Source organism: Triticum dicoccoides, chromosome 6B (assembly GCF_002162155.2).
Source record: "Triticum dicoccoides isolate Atlit2015 ecotype Zavitan chromosome 6B, WEW_v2.0, whole genome shotgun sequence".
Lineage (NCBI taxonomy): Eukaryota > Viridiplantae > Streptophyta > Magnoliopsida > Poales > Poaceae > Triticum > Triticum dicoccoides.
The window spans coordinates 15,225,736-15,243,870 of record NC_041391.1 but is presented as its reverse complement, the minus strand read 5'-3'; the positions used below and the strand labels follow the sequence as shown (position 1 = coordinate 15,243,870).

Genomic DNA, 18,135 nt, shown 5'->3' with positions numbered 1-18,135 from the left:
CCCCTCAATCAGCACTGCCTCTCCCAGATCTGGGGTCTCTAACCTTTGAAGTTGGCATGCACCTACAGCTTGTGACCTACCTTTCTCTGATGCCGCAACCAACAATCCTGAAAGTCAAGATAACCATGACGTGAACTGTAATTCAAAAAATGGCAATAAAAAATATTTATGAATATTTATGAAGCAGTGAACTTCCCATGAAGATTATGAAGTAAAAGCTCAACATATAAAGTAATCTTCTGATTAGCATGGCACAAAGGAGAAATCAGTACATAATCAAAGGATAGATTTTGGAAAGCCAGATAGATCTTCAGAAAACATGTATGTTGTTCTCCATTACAAAATAATGACCAAAACATAGCTGGCTTCAGAACTACATCACGATTCTACATATATTACTCAGAATTCTTGGTTCATGTTGTTAGACCTGTAAATCTAAATCTAGCGGGCACTTCCCCTCCGCAAGCGGCAGCATAATCTTCAGCAAGGTGTGGTGCAGCTTCCTTGTGAGGGCATATGAACTTCTCCACGAAATACTTCTCGGTCTCCTTGAAAACAGTATAGTAGCTGGGGTCACGCTTGAGCAATCCATTTTCCTTGAGAAACTTCACAACGTAGTACCGAGGTCTCATCCGGCCCTCTAGGCTGTAACAGAGCAGTACCGGCCGACGAGCAATGTACGCCGGTTTCAACCCCACCTCAGAGATGAGGAACTCGGACCCATGCTGCAGCGATTCATTCGACTTGGCGAGCAAAAACGGGGCCTTAGGCAGAGCAATGCTCACCTCGGCATCCGACCACCCTAGCGTCTTCTTCAGGTGATCCACTTTGGCCGCGATCTTCTTCTCGTCGAGGAACGCGACGGCACTGAGAGCATGCCTGAACATCCCGGACCCCCGGGACACGCCGAGGCCTTCGGTCAACGCCACCATTGTCTGGACGCGCTCCAGGTTGGTGGTGACCATCCTCGGTATCGAGCTGCACAGCTTGGCAATGTCGGGATCACCCAGCCCGCACTCGCGCAGGAAGGCGACGTTGAGCTCCACCCTCCTCTTGCAGCAGAGGAGGTTGGTGTTGAAGTTGATGGCCCGGAGCAGCTTCTCCGAGGAGCCGCCGAAGAGGGGCAGGTAGTAGTGCAGCTTGGCGACGATGGATCTGCAGCGGAATTTGTGTGGGGCGAGCGAGAGGAGGCGCGCCATGTCGGGATCTGACAGGCCGAGGCCGGAGAGCCCCGTGACGATGGGGGACAGGCCCTTGTCGACCTTGGTGCAGAGGAACTTGGGGTCCTTGGCGACGAGGGCGGCGACGTCGGCGCCGGAGAGGCCGCGGCCGGCGAGGAAGGCGAGCACGGCGTCGGGGTTGGCGGCGGACCTGAGGTGGGACAGCTTGGGGGAAGCCTTGAGTGCCTGGGGTCGGGTGAGGCCGCAGGTGTCGACAAGGTACTCCTCCACGGCGAACCCAGAGGTCGGGGAGATGCCGGGGGCTGTGGCGCCGGAGATGAGGCGGCGGGGAGAGGAGAGGATGCAGCTCCGAGCGTGTGCCTGTGGTGGGGCGGCGGCGGATATGATGCGGTGGAGAGGGGAGGTGGTGGCGGCGGAGGGAGTGGAGAGCATCCGGATGAGGACGCGGCCTCGGCGCCGGAGCATGGCGGCGCCGGCGGCGAGCTGGGGGAAGGAAGGGGAAGCCGTACGTGGGTCAGTCTCTCTCACATTGACTGACAGACATATACAATTGGGCTGGGCTTTTCGTCTGCGTGAAATGGGCCCTGGGCTTGCACTCTTTTCTTTCGGATGCCCCGTCTTTTCTCTTTTCTCAAAAAAAAAAAAGAGTGGCTGACAATATTTCGATTAGTCATATCTTTCTTTATTTTTCGTCGTGATTGCAAAGAAGACGACCTAAGATTGAGCATCAATTCAGTCTCAGGATACATTCTAGGAAAAGGGAGAATGGAAGATAATTAGCCACTTGTTAAACCTGATACGCTTTTCCCTAGTAGTAAGAGAGGGCCGGGAAGGACGAACAAAATTGAAACCACATTGCCCACAATCAAATGGCGCTTTCCTTTCTTTTCATTTTTTTTTGCCAAGTGAGCTCGAGGCATGGTGATGACACATAATTAGCCACTTGTTAAACCTGATGTTGCTCGCCTAAATAAAGGAAGAAGGAAAAAAAAACATCGGTCCGGTCGAGGTCATGGAGCCGGCAGCAGATTCAACACCGGTCAATCTCCACTAGGTGTGTGTGTGTGTGTGTAATCAGCTGATAAGTAACCAAACCTTATCGCAATCGGAAACAGAATTTCGATGATGAAACTGTAGGTGTACGTATCTTGAGAAATGCTGGGTGTCTTTCAGATGAAAAAGAGGTGGAACAAGATTGGTTGTTTTACAGCACCAGGAGGACGAGGCTCCAAAGCAACACCTACATTCAGTACGTAAATTGAAGGCTGAGTTTGGGTGGATTAGAGATTTAGACTAAACCGATATCTCCAGGTAAACATCCCCTGTTCAACAAGTAGAGCCTGTGTGCACAATAAGTCAAGTGTGTCAACCAAACTGGCAACTTGTTAACTCCAAGAGTTCCAAGTTTAACCTGTATGTGTGGATATTGGCATAAATAAAATGCACCCGATGGCTACAACTTCAGTCCTGGTAGCCTTCAAGATATATAATGCATTTAAAGTGCATTTAATGTTGCGAAGGAAACAGCATGACCTGTCTTTCTGTGCTTGAAAAAGCTTAAGTAATATAAGGCCTTTTGAACAGCCAAGATTCTGAGTATCCATGGAACAGCCAAGTATTTTTCATAACAGAAACGGTTTTGAGATCAAATTCCTAGAAAAAAATGTATTCCAAGAAAAAAAAAAGTTAGATAGCATTTCCCTCTGCAAGCAGCAGCATATTCTTTATCGAGGTGCGGGGCAGCTTCCTTGTGAGGGCATATGAAAATTTTCAATGAAAACCTTATTGGTCACCATGCGCTTGAGCAATCAATTTCCTCGAGAAACTTTACAGCATAGTATCAGGGCCTGAGCAGGCCCTCTAGTTCTGACAAACTATGACAGATGTAAATGACGAGACTAATTCATTGTTGATCATTTGAAAAGTAAAATCAGGTACAGGATTTAGGAACAAAGATATTAAATCTTAGAAATAAAAATTTGGATGAAAGCAACTCATAAGATATATTTACTGGAAAACGATGCAATACAGTTCTCATCCTTTCTGATTCTCTGGGTTCTGGTTTCACAAGAAAATTGGTCTACCCACATATTCAATTTCCATTATCCTAAAAATGGAAGTCAGAAACACAAATATATCCATGGACTCTCGATTCCAGAGATTGCAGGCGCTGCTTTCACGGCTACTTAACAAGAACATAATTACATCAACACCACGGGGTTCACAAATTAAACTATCAATTTCATTAGGCATTAGCAGCGAATTAAACAAGAGCTCTTTCCTTCCTTTTCATTTCTTGCCAAGTGGGCTTGAGGCATGGTGATGGTGCATAATCAGCCACTTATTAACTCTGATGATGCTCACCCAAATAAAGGTAGAAATAAAAAAAAAACATAGGACTGCATGTAATATATATACAGCGCCAGAGCAACGATTTCAAAGCGCCTTCCGTCCGTCCGTCGGTCCGGTCGAGGTCGAGGTCACGGAGCCCGCGGCGAATTCAACACCGGTCAATCTCCACTGCTGCACTCAGCTGATAAGTAACCAACCTTATTGCAATTGGAAACAGAACTTCACTGCTGAAACTGTAGGTGTATGTATCTTCTGAAATGCTGGGTGTCTTTCAGATGAAAAAGAGGCTCAAGATTTGAGCCCGCCACAGACCAAGAAATGCTGGGTGGAACAAGATTGTTTTACAGCACCAAGAGTAAGAGTTGAGCCCATCACAGACCACACACTCCAAATTAATTAATCTACTCCGGGTTGCACTGAAAGAAATAATCTGAAAGATAACTTTGTGAGCAACCACAACAATCAGAAGAAAGAATAAAAGGGGAGCAACGCAGTGCTGCTGAGTCGGCGAGTGATTTGTCTTCAATGTAGCGATGAATGATGTCAATGGATTCCCACAAAAAATCCCATTGCAGAGATCAATGACATTGGAATCTGACTGCAGCATGCGTTTGCAGTGCGTGCGCTCCGGAGCGAAGCCGATCCTCTGCATCATCATTCAGGCGGTTCGCGTCTGCATGCATCCAACATCTTCTCCCGGTAGAAAGAAAGCAACACCTAAATTCAGTAAATTGAAGACCGCGTTTGGGTGGATTAGACTAAACCAATATCTCCATGTAAACATCCCCTGTTCAACAAGTACAGCCTGTGTGCAAACAGGAATGGCACAAGATTCTGAGTATCCATGGAACAGCCAAGTATTTTTCATAACAGAAACAGTTAGCGCCAATGGAAACGCTACTAGCGCATTTCTCAGTTTTGAGATCAAATTCCTAGAAAAAAATGTATTCCAAGAAAAAAAAAGAAATTAGATAGCATTTCCTCTGCAAGCAACAGCACATTCTTTATCGAGGTGCGTGGCAGCTTCCTTGTAAGGGCATATGAAAATTTTCAATGAAAACCTTATTGGTCACCATGCGCTTGAGCAATCAATTTCCTTGACAAACTTTACAGCATAGTATCAGGGCCTGAGCAGGCCCTCTAGTTCTGATAAGCTATGATAGATGTAAATGATGAGACTAATTCATTGTTGATCATGCTTTAGTCCCAAATAGATTACCTTATCAAGTTTGAAATTTTTCTCAGCAGAAGTAAAATCAGGTACAGGATTTAGGAAAAAAGATATTCAATCTTAGTAGGATAATGGGGAAAAAAATCAAAAGGCATAAGACACCCAATAGACACCTAGATATAAAAAAAATAACTGTAAATGATGAAAAACAAAAGGATAGAAATGTAATGGAAACAAAAAATTGAATGAAAGCAACTCATATGATATATTTACTGGAAAACGATGCAATACAGTTCTCATCCTTTCTTGTTTTCTGGGTTCTGGTTTCACAAGGAAATTGGTCTACCCACATATTCAATTTCCATTATCCTAATGGAAGTCGGAAACACAAAATATTCATGGACTTTAATTGTCTGAGATTGTATAGGCGATGCTTTCATATCTATTCCCCCAGTAAACTAATATAAGAGGGGGTACTTAATGTCAACATCATTACATCAACACCACGGGGTTCATGAATTAAATTATCAATTTCGTTAGTCAGTAGCAGCGACCAATCCACCATGTGGAAGACATACTACAGCGGAAAACCAATCTCTATTCAGGGGGAAAAAATACTAATGTGAATTACCAACTTACTAGGAATGCTACAAACTCTGTCATGCCATACACAGTTACCGATTTTCATAAAACCCAGCCTTGCTTCATGTAAATCTGAAATTAGCCATCAATTCCCCTCTGCAAGCTGCTGCATAATCTTCAGCAAGGTGGGGTGCAGCTTCCTTGTGAGGGCATATGAACTTCTCCATGAATACCTTCTCACTCAGTGTGACTGCGGTATACAAGTCCCGGTCGGGATCTAGCAATCCGTTTGCCTTAAGAAACTTAACGACGTAGCTCCGGGGCCTTAGCCGGCCCTCCAGGCTGTACAAGAGCATCACCGAGCGACGAGCAATGTATGCGGGTTCCAACCCCAAATCGGAGATGAGGAACTCTGACCTTCTCTGCAGCGATTCCTTGGACCTGTGCAGTACCTGTGGAGCCTTACAAACAGCAATGCCCACCTCAGCATCCGACCACCTGAATGTTTTCTTCAGGTGCTCCACTTTGGCGGCGATTTTCTCCTCGCTGACGAATGCAACAGCATCCAGCGCATGCCTAAACATCCCAGATCCACGGGGCACACCCAGACCTTGGACGCTCACCGCCATCACCCGGATACACTCTACGTTGCAGGTGAGCAACCATGGCTGAGAGGCACACAGCTTGGCAATATCACAAGGACCAAGCCCAAACTCTCGCAGGACTGCGACATTGGGCTTGATCACTCTCTCAAGGTCGGACGAGAGAATGTAGAAATTGCGCTTGATAGCAGAGAGGAGATTCTCGTAGGACCCGAGCAGGCACAGGCAGTACTGTATATTGGCGACGATGGATCTACAGCAGAAGTGGTTGCCGGCAACCGAGACGAGGCGCGCGATGTCGGAGCGCGAGAGGCCGAGGCCGGTGAGCGCGGCGACGTTGGGGGCCAGGGTCCTCTCCACGCCGGCGCAGAGCACCTGGGGGTTCCTGGCGACCAGGGCGGCCACATCGGCGCCGGAGAGGCCGAGGCCGGCGAGGAAGGCGAGGACGGCGTCGGGGTTGGAGGGGGACTTGAGGTGGGAGAGCTTGGCGGAGGCCTTGACGGCCTGCGCTCGGGCGAGGCCGCAGGTGGAGACGAGGTACTCCTCGACGGCGAAGCTAGGGTTCGGGGAGACGACGGGCGCGGCCGCTGAGAGGAGGCGGCTGTGGTAGCCGAGGAGGTGGGAGATGGGAGAGGCGGAGGGGGACGATGAGAGGAGCTGGGAGAGGGCGCGACATCGGAGGCGGAGGCGGAGGCAGAGCATGGCGGCGCGGCGGCGCCGGCGGCGAGGTAAAGGGGAACGCGTTGGTGTGGGAATGAGGAGCTTTTTTTTTTTTGAGGAAGGGAATGAGGATCCGTGGACCGTGGAGAAGATTTTCGTGGGGGCTCTGGAGTGGGCCCTTTCTCTCGTTATGTTTGCAATATTTTTGTTCAACTCATTTGGAGCACATTTGATCTCAAAATAAAATGAAAATTTGATCAAATTTTATACAAAAGAAAAAAAATACTCGGGTACTCACTCATCTATATTAATTATTGATGATTTATTACAAAGTTGTACCGGTCCATTATGCTATAAACTTGTTGTTCTCCTTGTGATGCCCGCTCATGTGGAGGGCATGCGAGTTTCCTTCTCTTCTGTCTGCCGCTCTTGTGTATGGAGAAGGGGGAATCCTGCCATCTCTTCTAGCCCATAGATACAGGTAGGGTATGGCTTATTAGTGGTGTCGATGCGAGGAAGAGGTTGTGCCGCTTCCAACAAAGCCTGTTATAGACCGTTCCCCACATTGTCGAGGCAATCTACGGCGCGCTCATTTGGTTAGGGTATCTAGACAAGGTTGGCGTGATTCTGGCGGTGACCAAACCATTGGTCTTTTCTGTTCTCCTGTTATCTTTTGACATATGATATTTTTTGTTCAAACTCATTTAGAACATGTTTACAAAGAAAAGAAAACGCATTTAAGGTATGTTAGGTTTTGTCGATGGTGTCGTTGGGGTGGAAGAAGATGCACCACGTCCAATAAGGCTTGATGTAGACCGTACCGTCTCCCACTTACTAGAGGGTGGTTTTCGCTCGTCGGGGCTTGTGGTTGGGGAATATTGGAGCTTGTGTTCTCCTTTGACGGTGTTGGGTGGAGACGGTCCTGGAGGCTGACAAGTGTGGGATCCGCCCTAGCTGACAAGCTATAAATAGAATGATTTCCACCACATGAGGTCCATAAAATCGTTAGAGGTGCATTGGTGCAATGTAGGTTTTCTTCTTTGATCGAATGTTAGGACAACTTGCCAATTTTTCTCTAACTTCGTGTCTGGCAAATAGAAGACCTTTTTAGCCTGAGTAGCCAGAATCAAAGAATCATCCTTGTATCATAAACTTCCCACGTTGATGCTTGTAAAAAACCCCATCATTTTGAGGTTCAGTCTTCTTCCCATCAAGCTTAAACCAGTCACATTTAAACAGAACAACCGACCTGTCATCCAAGTTATAGTCTAACTGAATGATCTCTTTCAGGGTTCCATAAAAGTCAATGACCTTCCTGTCATGCCTACCTTCAGACGCGACTCCTCTATTTTGTGTTCTCCTACTGTTATCAAGGTTAACAGTACTAAACCGAATGCCATTCATTATGCATGATGAGTATTTCCTGACTCTCGAATCAGGACCACATGCCAAGGCAAAGAGATCTTTGTCAACCTCTTTGGCATCCTCATTCCGCAACCTCATTATCTGCAACAACGCACACAAACATGTACATTAGAATCTGTAGTGAAAATCTCACAAGCAAAAATTCTAATTACATGTGAATGAAAACTAACATAGTTCCTGAACCATGTCTGGAATCCTTTCCGAGGCCTTCTTTCAATGTTTGGCAGTCCTTCTCTCAGTCCTTCTCTCTCTAGCTCACCCTTGAACATTCTGGAGATAAAATAAAATCAATCAATAGATCACATATTTACAACACAAATGTAACATACACAAATTCAGAAGTGAGAACATACTCTATATACTTCTCAGCTTGACTACAATTGTTCAACACATACCACATCATTTGACCAGATTAATTTTCAACATATACATATTGATACGCTGAAGTAAAATTAACTCCATGCCCGAAAACATCAGCAACATAGGCTTCTTCATCTGAAAAACCAATATTTCTTGGCTCCCGGTTAAATCTTGTTTCAACATCGTTGATGTACTTGGAACAAAATGTCAGGCATTCATCAGCAACATATGCCTCAGCAATTGACCCTTCTAGTCGTGCCCTATTCCTCACATAGCATTTCAAAGTATACAATCGCCTTTCAATTGGGTACATCCACCCATATTGCACGGGACCTCAGAGCAACGCCTCTTCGGGTAAATGTACAACAAGGTGCACCATCACATCAAAGAAAGCAGGGGGGAATTTTCTCAAGCTTGCACAATGGCCTTGAGTAGGTGGCAGAAAGTGATGATAGCATCTGTGGTGAAGAAAAATTGATTTCGCGCTCACTAATCTTCTCCCTCTGCTTTTGATGTATACTAGCAAATATGCACGTGTGTTGCAACGAAAGAAAAACAAACGTATTATGCAGATGTGGTAGAGATAAAAAAAAGTCCGAATCAAATGTCAGGATATAAGGAATGTTAAAATATCATTTCACAAACTATGTCTGAATGATATTATGATGAGATAAGGGACTTTTAAAAGGTCATCTTAAAAACTGAAAATGTGATGGTCTTGATTTCGTAAGGCGTCACAACAAAATATTTTTTGGCTGCGCAAATTGCATTGAGGGACCATGCCTGAGCTAGACTGATGAATAATGTGTCTCGCCTTGACCTAGCATAGAGGTGTTTCCATAACAGTAAAAACTATGGCACCAGAATAAACATAGTTGTGTATGAAGGCAAAATAAACATCTAGTCATTTTAATATAGTTTACAAAAACGAACCCATAGAAAGTTGTTTATATTTTATGGGGCTCCCGTTGTATAGAACACGGAAACGTTTTTCTTACCTGACGCACGAGGGACTAAATAAAATCGTAAAATGACCTCTACAGATCCCCTAATTAAACCTCTACGTAAGCGACTGTCTGTTTTATTCATTGTTTACGGATCTGTTCTAATTTTTATGAACAATTTTAAAATTTCATGGACATTTTGTAAACCAAATTACCAAATACTTTTTAATACACAATCACTTTTTCAAAATCATGAACATTTTAATTTCTCTATTTTAAAGGAAAAACATGAATCTATTTTAAAATAGGCGAACAGTTTTTTGAAAGCACGGAAATCTTATGATTTCTTGATTTAGATTTTTTTTTTTGGAAATCCCAACCTAATTTAAAGAAGGAAAAATAAATACAGAAATGGTAAAGCAAAAAGAAAAAAATGAAATAATAAATAGCAGGGCCGCAGGATTTAACATCAAGAATAAAAGGACAAAAAATGAAGAAAATGCACCAGCCGGGAATCGAACCCGGGGCAGGGTACTATTCTACCACTAGACCACTGGTGCTTGGATGCCGATTTTATTTGCAGTGAATTAAAACCCACTTCACAATTGAGTCCACGATTCCGAATTGAGGGACCCGCTTGCTTAGCAAACGTGAATCCATTTACCATGTCTGCAGAGCATTAAAAACCACTTCACCATTCCTATCACAATTCTGAATTGCAATAAGCAAGCGGGTCCCTCAAATAGAGTCAAACTGAACTGCTAGAAGACGACTAGTCGACTACGTTGAGTGATGAACTCACTACTGTCAGAGTTCTCCCCGATCTTATTCCTGAACTACTTGTTGATCCGGGTCCGCCAAGAACAACCAACCCTCCCTGTTAGCGTTCGACGGGACGAAAAAAGTAATAAACACATTTATAAAACTTGAGAAAGTGACGGATCTCAAATACGGCGACTGCAAAATTTAAATGCAATAAGATGCTTCGCTTGACAGAACAAGGATCACCCGCTCAGGAAAAAAAAAATCAGCTTTATCGACAAAATCCGATCTACACAGGAGGAAACCGCAAGCTATCGAAGCAGCGCACATCGTACGCACCATGAGAATGCTGTATAATAACTCGCAGTTGAAGCCCTGACCTTCACTGGATTGTTTCTTAATAAGCCATCATTGGCCTCTGCTAACGCCACTATCTGACAAAGAAAAGAAAATTGTCACGGACCAGCAACCCTCCCATCACCATGCAGCATAGTTCAGATGAAGGCCAAGTTGAATTTCATTTGACAATATGAATTCACACAATTTGCTCTAAGGTTCATCGAATAACTTCTAAGTAGATACTTGGTCACAGGTAAAACAGAATCAAGTGCCAAGTTTTTCATTGTTAAGAAATCAAACTTTTAGTCAGGAGAAGAAGAACTCACTGATTACTTTTGAAATTTAATACACTGTTACTTTTATGAGGCAGTGCACAATTGCCTTCTGCAAGCGGCAGCATAGTATTCAGCAGGGTGAGGCAGCTTCCTTGTAAGGTTATCAACAAATACCTTCTCCATCGCCATTATTCAGCTATAGTAGCCCAGCCGTCACCTGGGGATCCATTTGCCTTAAAAACTTTACAACACAGAATCAGCATCTAAGCGGGCGCTCCAGGCTGTAATGGTGCATTACCCGCCGATGAGCTTCTAGATGCCGGTTCCACTCTGGCAATGGTGGCATAAAATAAACATACATCCAATAGAAATATATTTGCTAAGCGTAATCAAAATACTAAACGATTCACTTCAGTTTCAGTACAAACTGGCATATGATGGAACAAAAAAGACAGTGAAATGAAAACTGAACATGCTAGATAAAACCCGACATGAAAACAGATCACACATATCAAGCTTTCTTCTCTACCAAGTGACAAATTCAACATGTCAGGAGTTACCAATTTTCATAGCCTGTTTTTGGTTCATGTAAATCTGAATCTAGCGGGCACCTCCCCTACGCAAGCGGCTGCATAGTCTTCAGCAAGATGTGGTGCAGCTTGATTGTGAGGGCATACGAACTTCTCCACAAATAACTTCTCGCTGATCGAGACCATAGTATAGTAGTCTCTGCCATGACTTAGCAATCCATTTTCCTTAAGAAACCTCATAACATAGTACCGGGGCCTGAGCCGGCCCTCCAGGCTGTAAGTGAGCATAGTGGGGTGACGAGCAAGGTAGGCCGGCTCCAACCCCGCCTCACAGATCAGGAACTCTGACATACGCTGCAGCACATCCTGTGACCTTTTCAGCAGCACCGGAGCCTTGGACACGGCAATGCGGACCTCGGTATCTGACCACCTAAGTGTCTTCTTCAGGTAGTCCAGTTTGGCAGCGATCTTGTGCTGGCTGAAGTATGAGACGGCGTGCAGCGCTTGCCTGAACATTCCAGAGCCACGAGGCACACCTATACCTTCGGCGCGCGCAACCATCGTCAGGACACGCCCTGGTTTGGCACAAAGTATCCTCGGTGCACGGATGAAGAGCTTGGCAATATCACAAGCACCTAGCCCGCACTCTGCTAGGAGCTTGACATTGGGCTTGACCACCCTCTCGAGGTCGGAGCAGAGGAAGCCGTAGCCGTGTTTGAGGGGCCGGAGCAAGTTGCCGATGGAGCCGAGAGCGGCAGGTAGTACTGTAGCTTGGAGACGACGGATCTGCGGCGGAAGTAGCCGGGGACGAGCGAGACGAGGCGCGCGATATCACAAGGGGATAGACCGAGGCCGGTGAGCCCGACGACGACGGGGGACAGGGTTCTCTCCACGCCGGCGCAGAGGAACCGCGGGTCCCTGGCGACGAGGGCCGTGACGTCGGCGCCGGAGAGGCCGAGGCCGGCGAGGAAGGCGAGGACGGCGTCGGGGTTGGCGGGGGACTTGAGGTGGGAGAGCTTGGCGGAGGCCTTGAGTGCCTGCGCTGGGGTGAGGCCGCAGGTGGAGACGAGGTAGTCGTCGACGGCGAAGCTAGGGTTCGGAGAAATGCGGGGGGCAGCGGCGGCGGAGAGGAGGCGGTGGAGAGAGAGGAGTATGGAGGTGGAAGAAGGTGGCGCGGCGGAGAGGAGATGGGAGAGGGCGCGCTGCCGGAGGTGGAGCATGGCGCCGCGACGGCGGAGCAGCGGCGGCGGCGGCGGCGACGGGCGGTGGGGAATTCGAGTGACGCTGGGTGCGGCGTGTGTGTCTCCGGTGGTGTGGTGGACGGACGATGGTGTGCTGGTCTTAGTTACCATCCAATCCCTGCCATCCAAACAACATCCAACGGCCCGTTTCCATCCACTCGTTGACCATGGTCCATGGCAAAGCAGCACCCATCAGAACCTTCAAAAAAAGAAACCCAAATAACTTCGAATATTTTTTTGACAATAAATTGATACGTGATGCATCTACCAAACTACAAAAATCCAGTTCATAATTTGTTCAACATTTGTTCTTCATGACAAAAAATATATTAAACCGAGGCAAAAGTTTTGCCTCAGCCTCATCAATTAATTAAGGAGAGAATTGCCCTGTTAATTATGAAAAAACGCGAGCGAAAAACATTACAAATAGATCACAAACGAACTACTCACATGGCATGAAACCCCATAACCGCACAGGCGGCCCGCCAAACTCTTCGAGTGCACAACAACACATGTAGCTTGGGCATGATCTGCAACACCGGAAACACAACCTCGGCAAAGGCCTCACCCTCAAAGTCCGACAACACATGAGGCGTCGAACTGGACCCAACACGAGGCGAGAAGCTATCAAAGAGCTCCACATCTGCCTCATCCACGAAGCCAACAACAAACTCAACCATGGGAGCCGATGTAACAGGGAGCCTTTGCAGAGAAGCCTCTGCGCGCGCCAGAGAGATCACGCACAAACCAGCCCTGCAAGGAGTCAGCGACCTCATGGAGCGGCTTAATTGCCTCATCCATTTGGGAGGAAGCCGTGCAGCAAAGATCAGAGCCCAGCAGCTCTGCGTGCACTGCAACTGCAAGAGCATACTGGAGCATCACATCCTTCGAGATGGTAGTCGAAGCAATCAATAAGGAATGCAATGAATCCTGACGGAGAGTCTTTATGTTGGACAGTGCCTTATGGATCTTAGATGTTGGTGGAGGCGCAACAATCGGAGCCCAAGAATGAGCCAGCGGCCGAGTAGAACATGGAGCATGCGGTGGGGTTGTCGGCTTGCACCCATCCCATGCATGGTGTCCCAAGAGGAAGCATCGATTACACCGGATCGGATCCGTGCATCCAGGTGCCCAATGGCCTTTTCCAAAGCAACAAAAACGCCTGTTTTCTGAGCCACGCATGCGTACGACAATATATTGATACACATTCCATCTACCAAACTACAAAAATCCAATTAATAACTTTTGGAAACATTTGTTATTCATGGCGTTTTTTGAGAGGCACAAAACCGACGAGTAGGATGAAAGTTCTGCGATGGTATTATAAGAAGCCAGTTGTCGGGTTAATAAGAAAAATGAGTAGAAACCACCGTCAAACCACGACGGCACTCGAAAACCTGAATTTCAAAACATGTTGCAAGAAGTGGGGAGCGTTGACACCACCACGATATCATCGTATTCACTCCTGAACGAAATGCAAAGAACCTCGAAGAGACTGTTTTGACAATATGGAGTATAGATACACAGTGCGTTTATACCATGTTACAAAATTCCAATTAAAAAATTGTTCAACGACTAGAATATAAAACAAACATAATTCTTGACAACATTTCTGGGCCGACAAGCGGGGCGAAAGTTCCGCCGTGGTAGAGTTAACTGTTTAATAAGGAAAATGATGAGAAACCACTCCCGGGCCACAACGGCACATGGAAAACCTGGATCTGAACACAAATTGAAAAAGCGACAAACATCGACATCAGGACAACATAAACGTATTCACTTTCGAAAGAAATGCAGAGAACCCCATAGTAGCGGCAATTTGTGACATACGATGAAAAAGGAAGCTCCAGCTTCGACAGAAGAACAACCCACCACTCAGTATCGTCATTGTTGTCACACAATGGCTACACGAGGAGAACTGGGCGGGCGCCGTGGCAACCAAACCAACCTATACAACATAAGCCAACTCGCAAGGGGGAGGGGCTCCTAGACGATGCTGCTAAGTAGGGGAGCGACCCATGAAGCATCACCATTTGGCAGATCTGGATGGATATGAGGTTTCCCTCTGACGCTCGCGGACTAGGACAGCATGTCATGGCTCCAACAATTTTTTTCCTTTTTTTCATTTATCATTAACTTTTTTGCTTCAAATTTTGTATAATTGTTACACTATATAGATTTGGAATTAGGGAAACTGGTATAGTGGTACAATACAAAAAAGGAACATTATATAGGTTTGCACATTAAATCTTTTCAGCTGGAAGGTTTCCTCCTACAAAGCCCCATACGTGCCATCCATCATGGAATTAAAATACAAACACACTATACACTCAACTTCAAAAAGCAAGCAAACTGAGTGTAGCTCAGATGGTTAGATTCCGCATGGTGAAACCAGCCCACCGAGGTTGAAGTCCTACACTTGGTATTGGTACTCGCATCTTTACTAAATTTATCTCAGGCATTCTGGCGATGTTCGTTCAGCGGGGGAGACAATTCCGTCCACTAAAAGGCCATCCATTACACGATTCATCTCATCTTCGTCACCTCTCAAACTATTGCCAACTGCACCTCATTTGTTCCCACGCTTCTCATTTATATCTGATAAAAATCAGGGAAATGAAAGCCCTCCAAGTAGAATTACACGGCAAAGAATTTATCTCCTACTGCAGACTGCTCGGGATCCGAAAAGGTATGCAGCCACAGCCTGAAAATCACACAAAAAGAAGAGCATGAACTGATGAACATACGTATAGCTCAACATAAGTAAGAAAAACAACACCTAGTCAAAATAGGTGTTACTAGTCAAAAAAGTGAAGAGGTTAATGCCCCACAGTATATAGCCTACAAAGCATGGAGGCAAAACATAATGTGCACAAAAAATGTTAAATATGCCAATAGATTAAGCAATCAGTTCTCTTGGATACCATGCACATTGGATGGCCAATAACATGCATACTTAGTTAGCTTGCTGAACTTTATTCTTTCACATAAAAAGCTCTTTTAAGTCTGTTTCCATTAGGCTGGTTGTAATGGTAGTATCATAGCTAGTATCATGCATGTCAACTAGGCAATTTTGATGAGGTGTCATAGCATTAAAGGAAGAAAGAGAGGGCGTAGTATCATATCATGATACCGTATCATATTAAATGCTATACTACTTTGTGGCATGCATGGCAATAAATAAAGTACTACATGATACTAATATATGATACTATGCATTAGGGAGGTAGTATCATACACTAGTATCATATGCATGATACTAGTATATGATACTCCCCATTACAACCAGCCTTAAAGAAAAGCCCCGTGCTTCCATTAAAGAAAAGACCAACAGAGGAAGGCGAACTAAATATTAGTCTGAGTAAACTATCATAAATTAGCTAGCAGCTTTAAATTCCACATCTAATTGCTTACATCTGATTATCAACTCCAGTTTTTTTTTATGGAATGCATGGTTGACCTAATAAAGTTCACCAGTTACATAGCTCCTCGAGCATTTGCGGCTTTTCTATTAAAAATAATAAGTAATTGGAAACATTAGCTGGTGCTAAATTCGACTACATTAGCTGGTGCTAAATTACTGTTGACTGAGCAGCAGCTTCGTTGCCCAAATATTTCAATAACCCATTCCGCAGCAGTGCTCATAGAGGTAGAGTAAAAATAAACACCATTTGATAACACAAAAAGTTTGCCAGTGTACAAAAAAAAAGTTCAGACCACAAGTTCCTACCCTAGAGCAGTGCAAAAGAAAAACATGTCCTGGTGTGGATGTAAATTATCATTAAGTATCAAGTTCATTGTTGATACTTGAACAGAAATTAACACTATTTAGCCTTTCTCTAATGTTGTTCAACTCGATATGGCTTGTTAAACAACATTTGAGAACATAAACATATAGGGCGTGCAGATATACTCTTCATTAATATATTTGAAAGCATTTGCGGAATGCCTGATGTCACACTCTCTTAGTTCTAGTATGCATGACAACATGACATCAAGATGGAGAGGTTAATTGCAGTGTAATTCTTTCTTCTGTACTAAATGATGCAATGGGCATACAAGGGCTCACGATAAAATTATCAGTTTCATTCAGGCCCAGCGACGCTAAATTAGCATGTACGTGACATACTATAGCAGACAACCAACATCCACTCAGGCAATGAACACAGACAGAGATTACCAGCTCACTACACATAGTGTAAACATTTTTGCGCCATTCGCAGTTAAGAATTCTCATGGCCCTTTCTTGGTCATGTAACTCTGAAATTAGAAGGCATTTCCCTACAAGTGGCAGCATAGTCTTCGGCGAGGTGGGGGCAGCTTCCTTGTGAGGGCATACAAACTTTTCCATGAAAATCATCTCAGTCACCAAGACTGCTGAATAGCAGTTCCACTCGCGCTCTAGCAATCCATGTCCCTGCTTCTTGGTTCATGTAAATATGAATCTCCATGACACTCTGCCTCTGCAAGCGGCTGCATAGTTTTCAGCGAGGTGTGGTGCATCTTCCTTGTGAGGGCATATGAACTTCTCCAAGAATAGCTTTTCGGTGACCTTGACAATTGTATTGTAGCTTAGGTCACGCTTGAGCAATCCATTTTCCTTGAGAAACTTCATAACATAGTAACGGGGTCTTAGCCGTACCTCCACGCTAAGAACGAGCATATCCGGCCGATGAGCAATGTAGGCTGGCCCTAGCCCCGCCTCAGAGATAAGGAACTCGGACCTGCGCTGTAGCATCTTCTTTGAACTCCTGAGCAGAGACGGAGCCTTCGACACTGCAATGCCGACCTCGGCATCTGACCACCTAAACGTTTTCTTCAAGTAGTCCACTCTGGCAGCGAGCTTCTCCTCGCTGAAGTATGAGACAACCTGCAGCGCTTGCCTGAACATCCGAGATCCACGGAGCACACCTATACCTTCGGCGCACACAACCATCGCCAGGACACACTCTGGTTTGGAGCTCTGCAACATTGGCACACGGGTGAGCAGCTTGGCAATATCACAAGCACCTAGCCCGCATTCTCTCAGGAGCTTGACATTTGGCTTGACTACCGTCTCGAGGTCAGAGTCGAGGAGGCCGGAGCCGCGTTTGAGCGGCCGGACCAAGTTGTCGATGGTGCCGAAGATCGGCAGGTAGTACTCTAGCTTGGAGACGATGGATCTCCGGCGGAATTTGTCCGGGGCAAGCGAGACGAGGCGCGTGATCTTACGGTGTGACAGGCCGAGCCCGGTGAGCCCAGCGACAACGGGAGACAGGGTTGTCTCCATGCCGGCGCAGAGGAACTGCGGGTCCTTGGCGGAGAGGCCGAGGACGGCATCGGGATTAGAGGGGAACTTGAGGTGGGGGATCTTGGTGGAGGCACTGAGTGCCTGGTCCTCACCAACCTGGGCCGAGGACCGCTCGAAGACCACATCAAAGAGGGACACCTGTTGCAAGAGCCGGATCAACCAGGGACACTCTAGCTCGGCGTCGCAGAGTCGGAGCACGACACCTACACCAAGCAGGAGAAGAGGGCATGCGGAGGCTGGGCGCGAGCGCGTCGCGGTGGCTGCCTGTCCTTCCCAAACGCCCTAACGACGACAACAACGACATGCCAAGGAGGTCACCGTCCACTATTTAATTTATACTTAATTTACGGTAGTTTGCATGTAATTTCGATAGCTTGTTTATAATATATCATAGTTGGCTAAAATTCGTGTGTTTAACTTT

General features: G+C 45.9%; 2 protein-coding genes and 1 pseudogene across 3 annotated transcripts; all 3 read right to left on the bottom strand.

Moving 5' to 3' along the window:
- Positions 1-3,415: 3,415 nt before the first annotated feature.
- On the bottom strand, positions 3,416-6,657 carry LOC119325900. 2 transcript variants are annotated; one of them, XR_005157739.1, is made up of 2 exons: positions 5,344-6,657; positions 3,416-4,338 (listed from the first exon to the last, which is right to left on the bottom strand). XR_005157739.1 is itself a non-coding variant. In XM_037599623.1 (1 exon), the coding sequence occupies exon 1, from the start codon at positions 6,588-6,590 to the stop codon at positions 5,409-5,411; it is 1,182 nt and encodes a 393-aa protein (XP_037455520.1). In that variant the 5' UTR covers positions 6,591-6,657; the 3' UTR covers positions 5,218-5,408. The 2 variants fall into 2 exon arrangements, 1 of the variants encoding a protein (XP_037455520.1); XM_037599623.1 differs by lacking the exon at positions 3,416-4,338 and having other exon boundaries at positions 5,218-6,657.
- A 1,025-nt stretch (positions 6,658-7,682) lies between these two features.
- Positions 7,683-9,534, bottom strand: LOC119320558. Its single transcript, XM_037594611.1, has 3 exons — positions 8,327-9,534; positions 8,144-8,243; positions 7,683-8,054 (listed from the first exon to the last, which is right to left on the bottom strand). Exons 1-3 carry the CDS (start codon positions 8,374-8,376, stop codon positions 7,683-7,685), a joined length of 522 nt encoding a protein of 173 aa, XP_037450508.1. The 5' UTR covers positions 8,377-9,534.
- Positions 9,535-10,998: 1,464 nt separating this feature from the next.
- Positions 10,999-12,476, bottom strand: LOC119320306 (annotated as a pseudogene).
- Positions 12,477-18,135: the final 5,659 nt, after the last annotated feature.

Excerpts from the sequence above, each read along its gene's own strand:
- LOC119325900 (XM_037599623.1), bottom strand. The coding sequence starts at position 6,590 with ATGCTCTGCCTCCGCCTCCGCCTCCGATGTCGCGCCCTCTCCCAGCTC.
- LOC119320558 (XM_037594611.1), bottom strand. The coding sequence starts at position 8,376 with ATGATGTGGTATGTGTTGAACAATTGTAGTCAAGCTGAGAAGTATATA. Across the intron at positions 8,244-8,326 it reads CAAGCTGAGAAGTATATAGA|AATGTTCAAGGGTGAGCTAG; the intron begins GTATGTTCTCAC and ends TTTTATCTCCAG. Across the intron at positions 8,055-8,143 it reads AGACATGGTTCAGGAACTAT|ATAATGAGGTTGCGGAATGA; the intron begins GTTAGTTTTCAT and ends GCGTTGTTGCAG.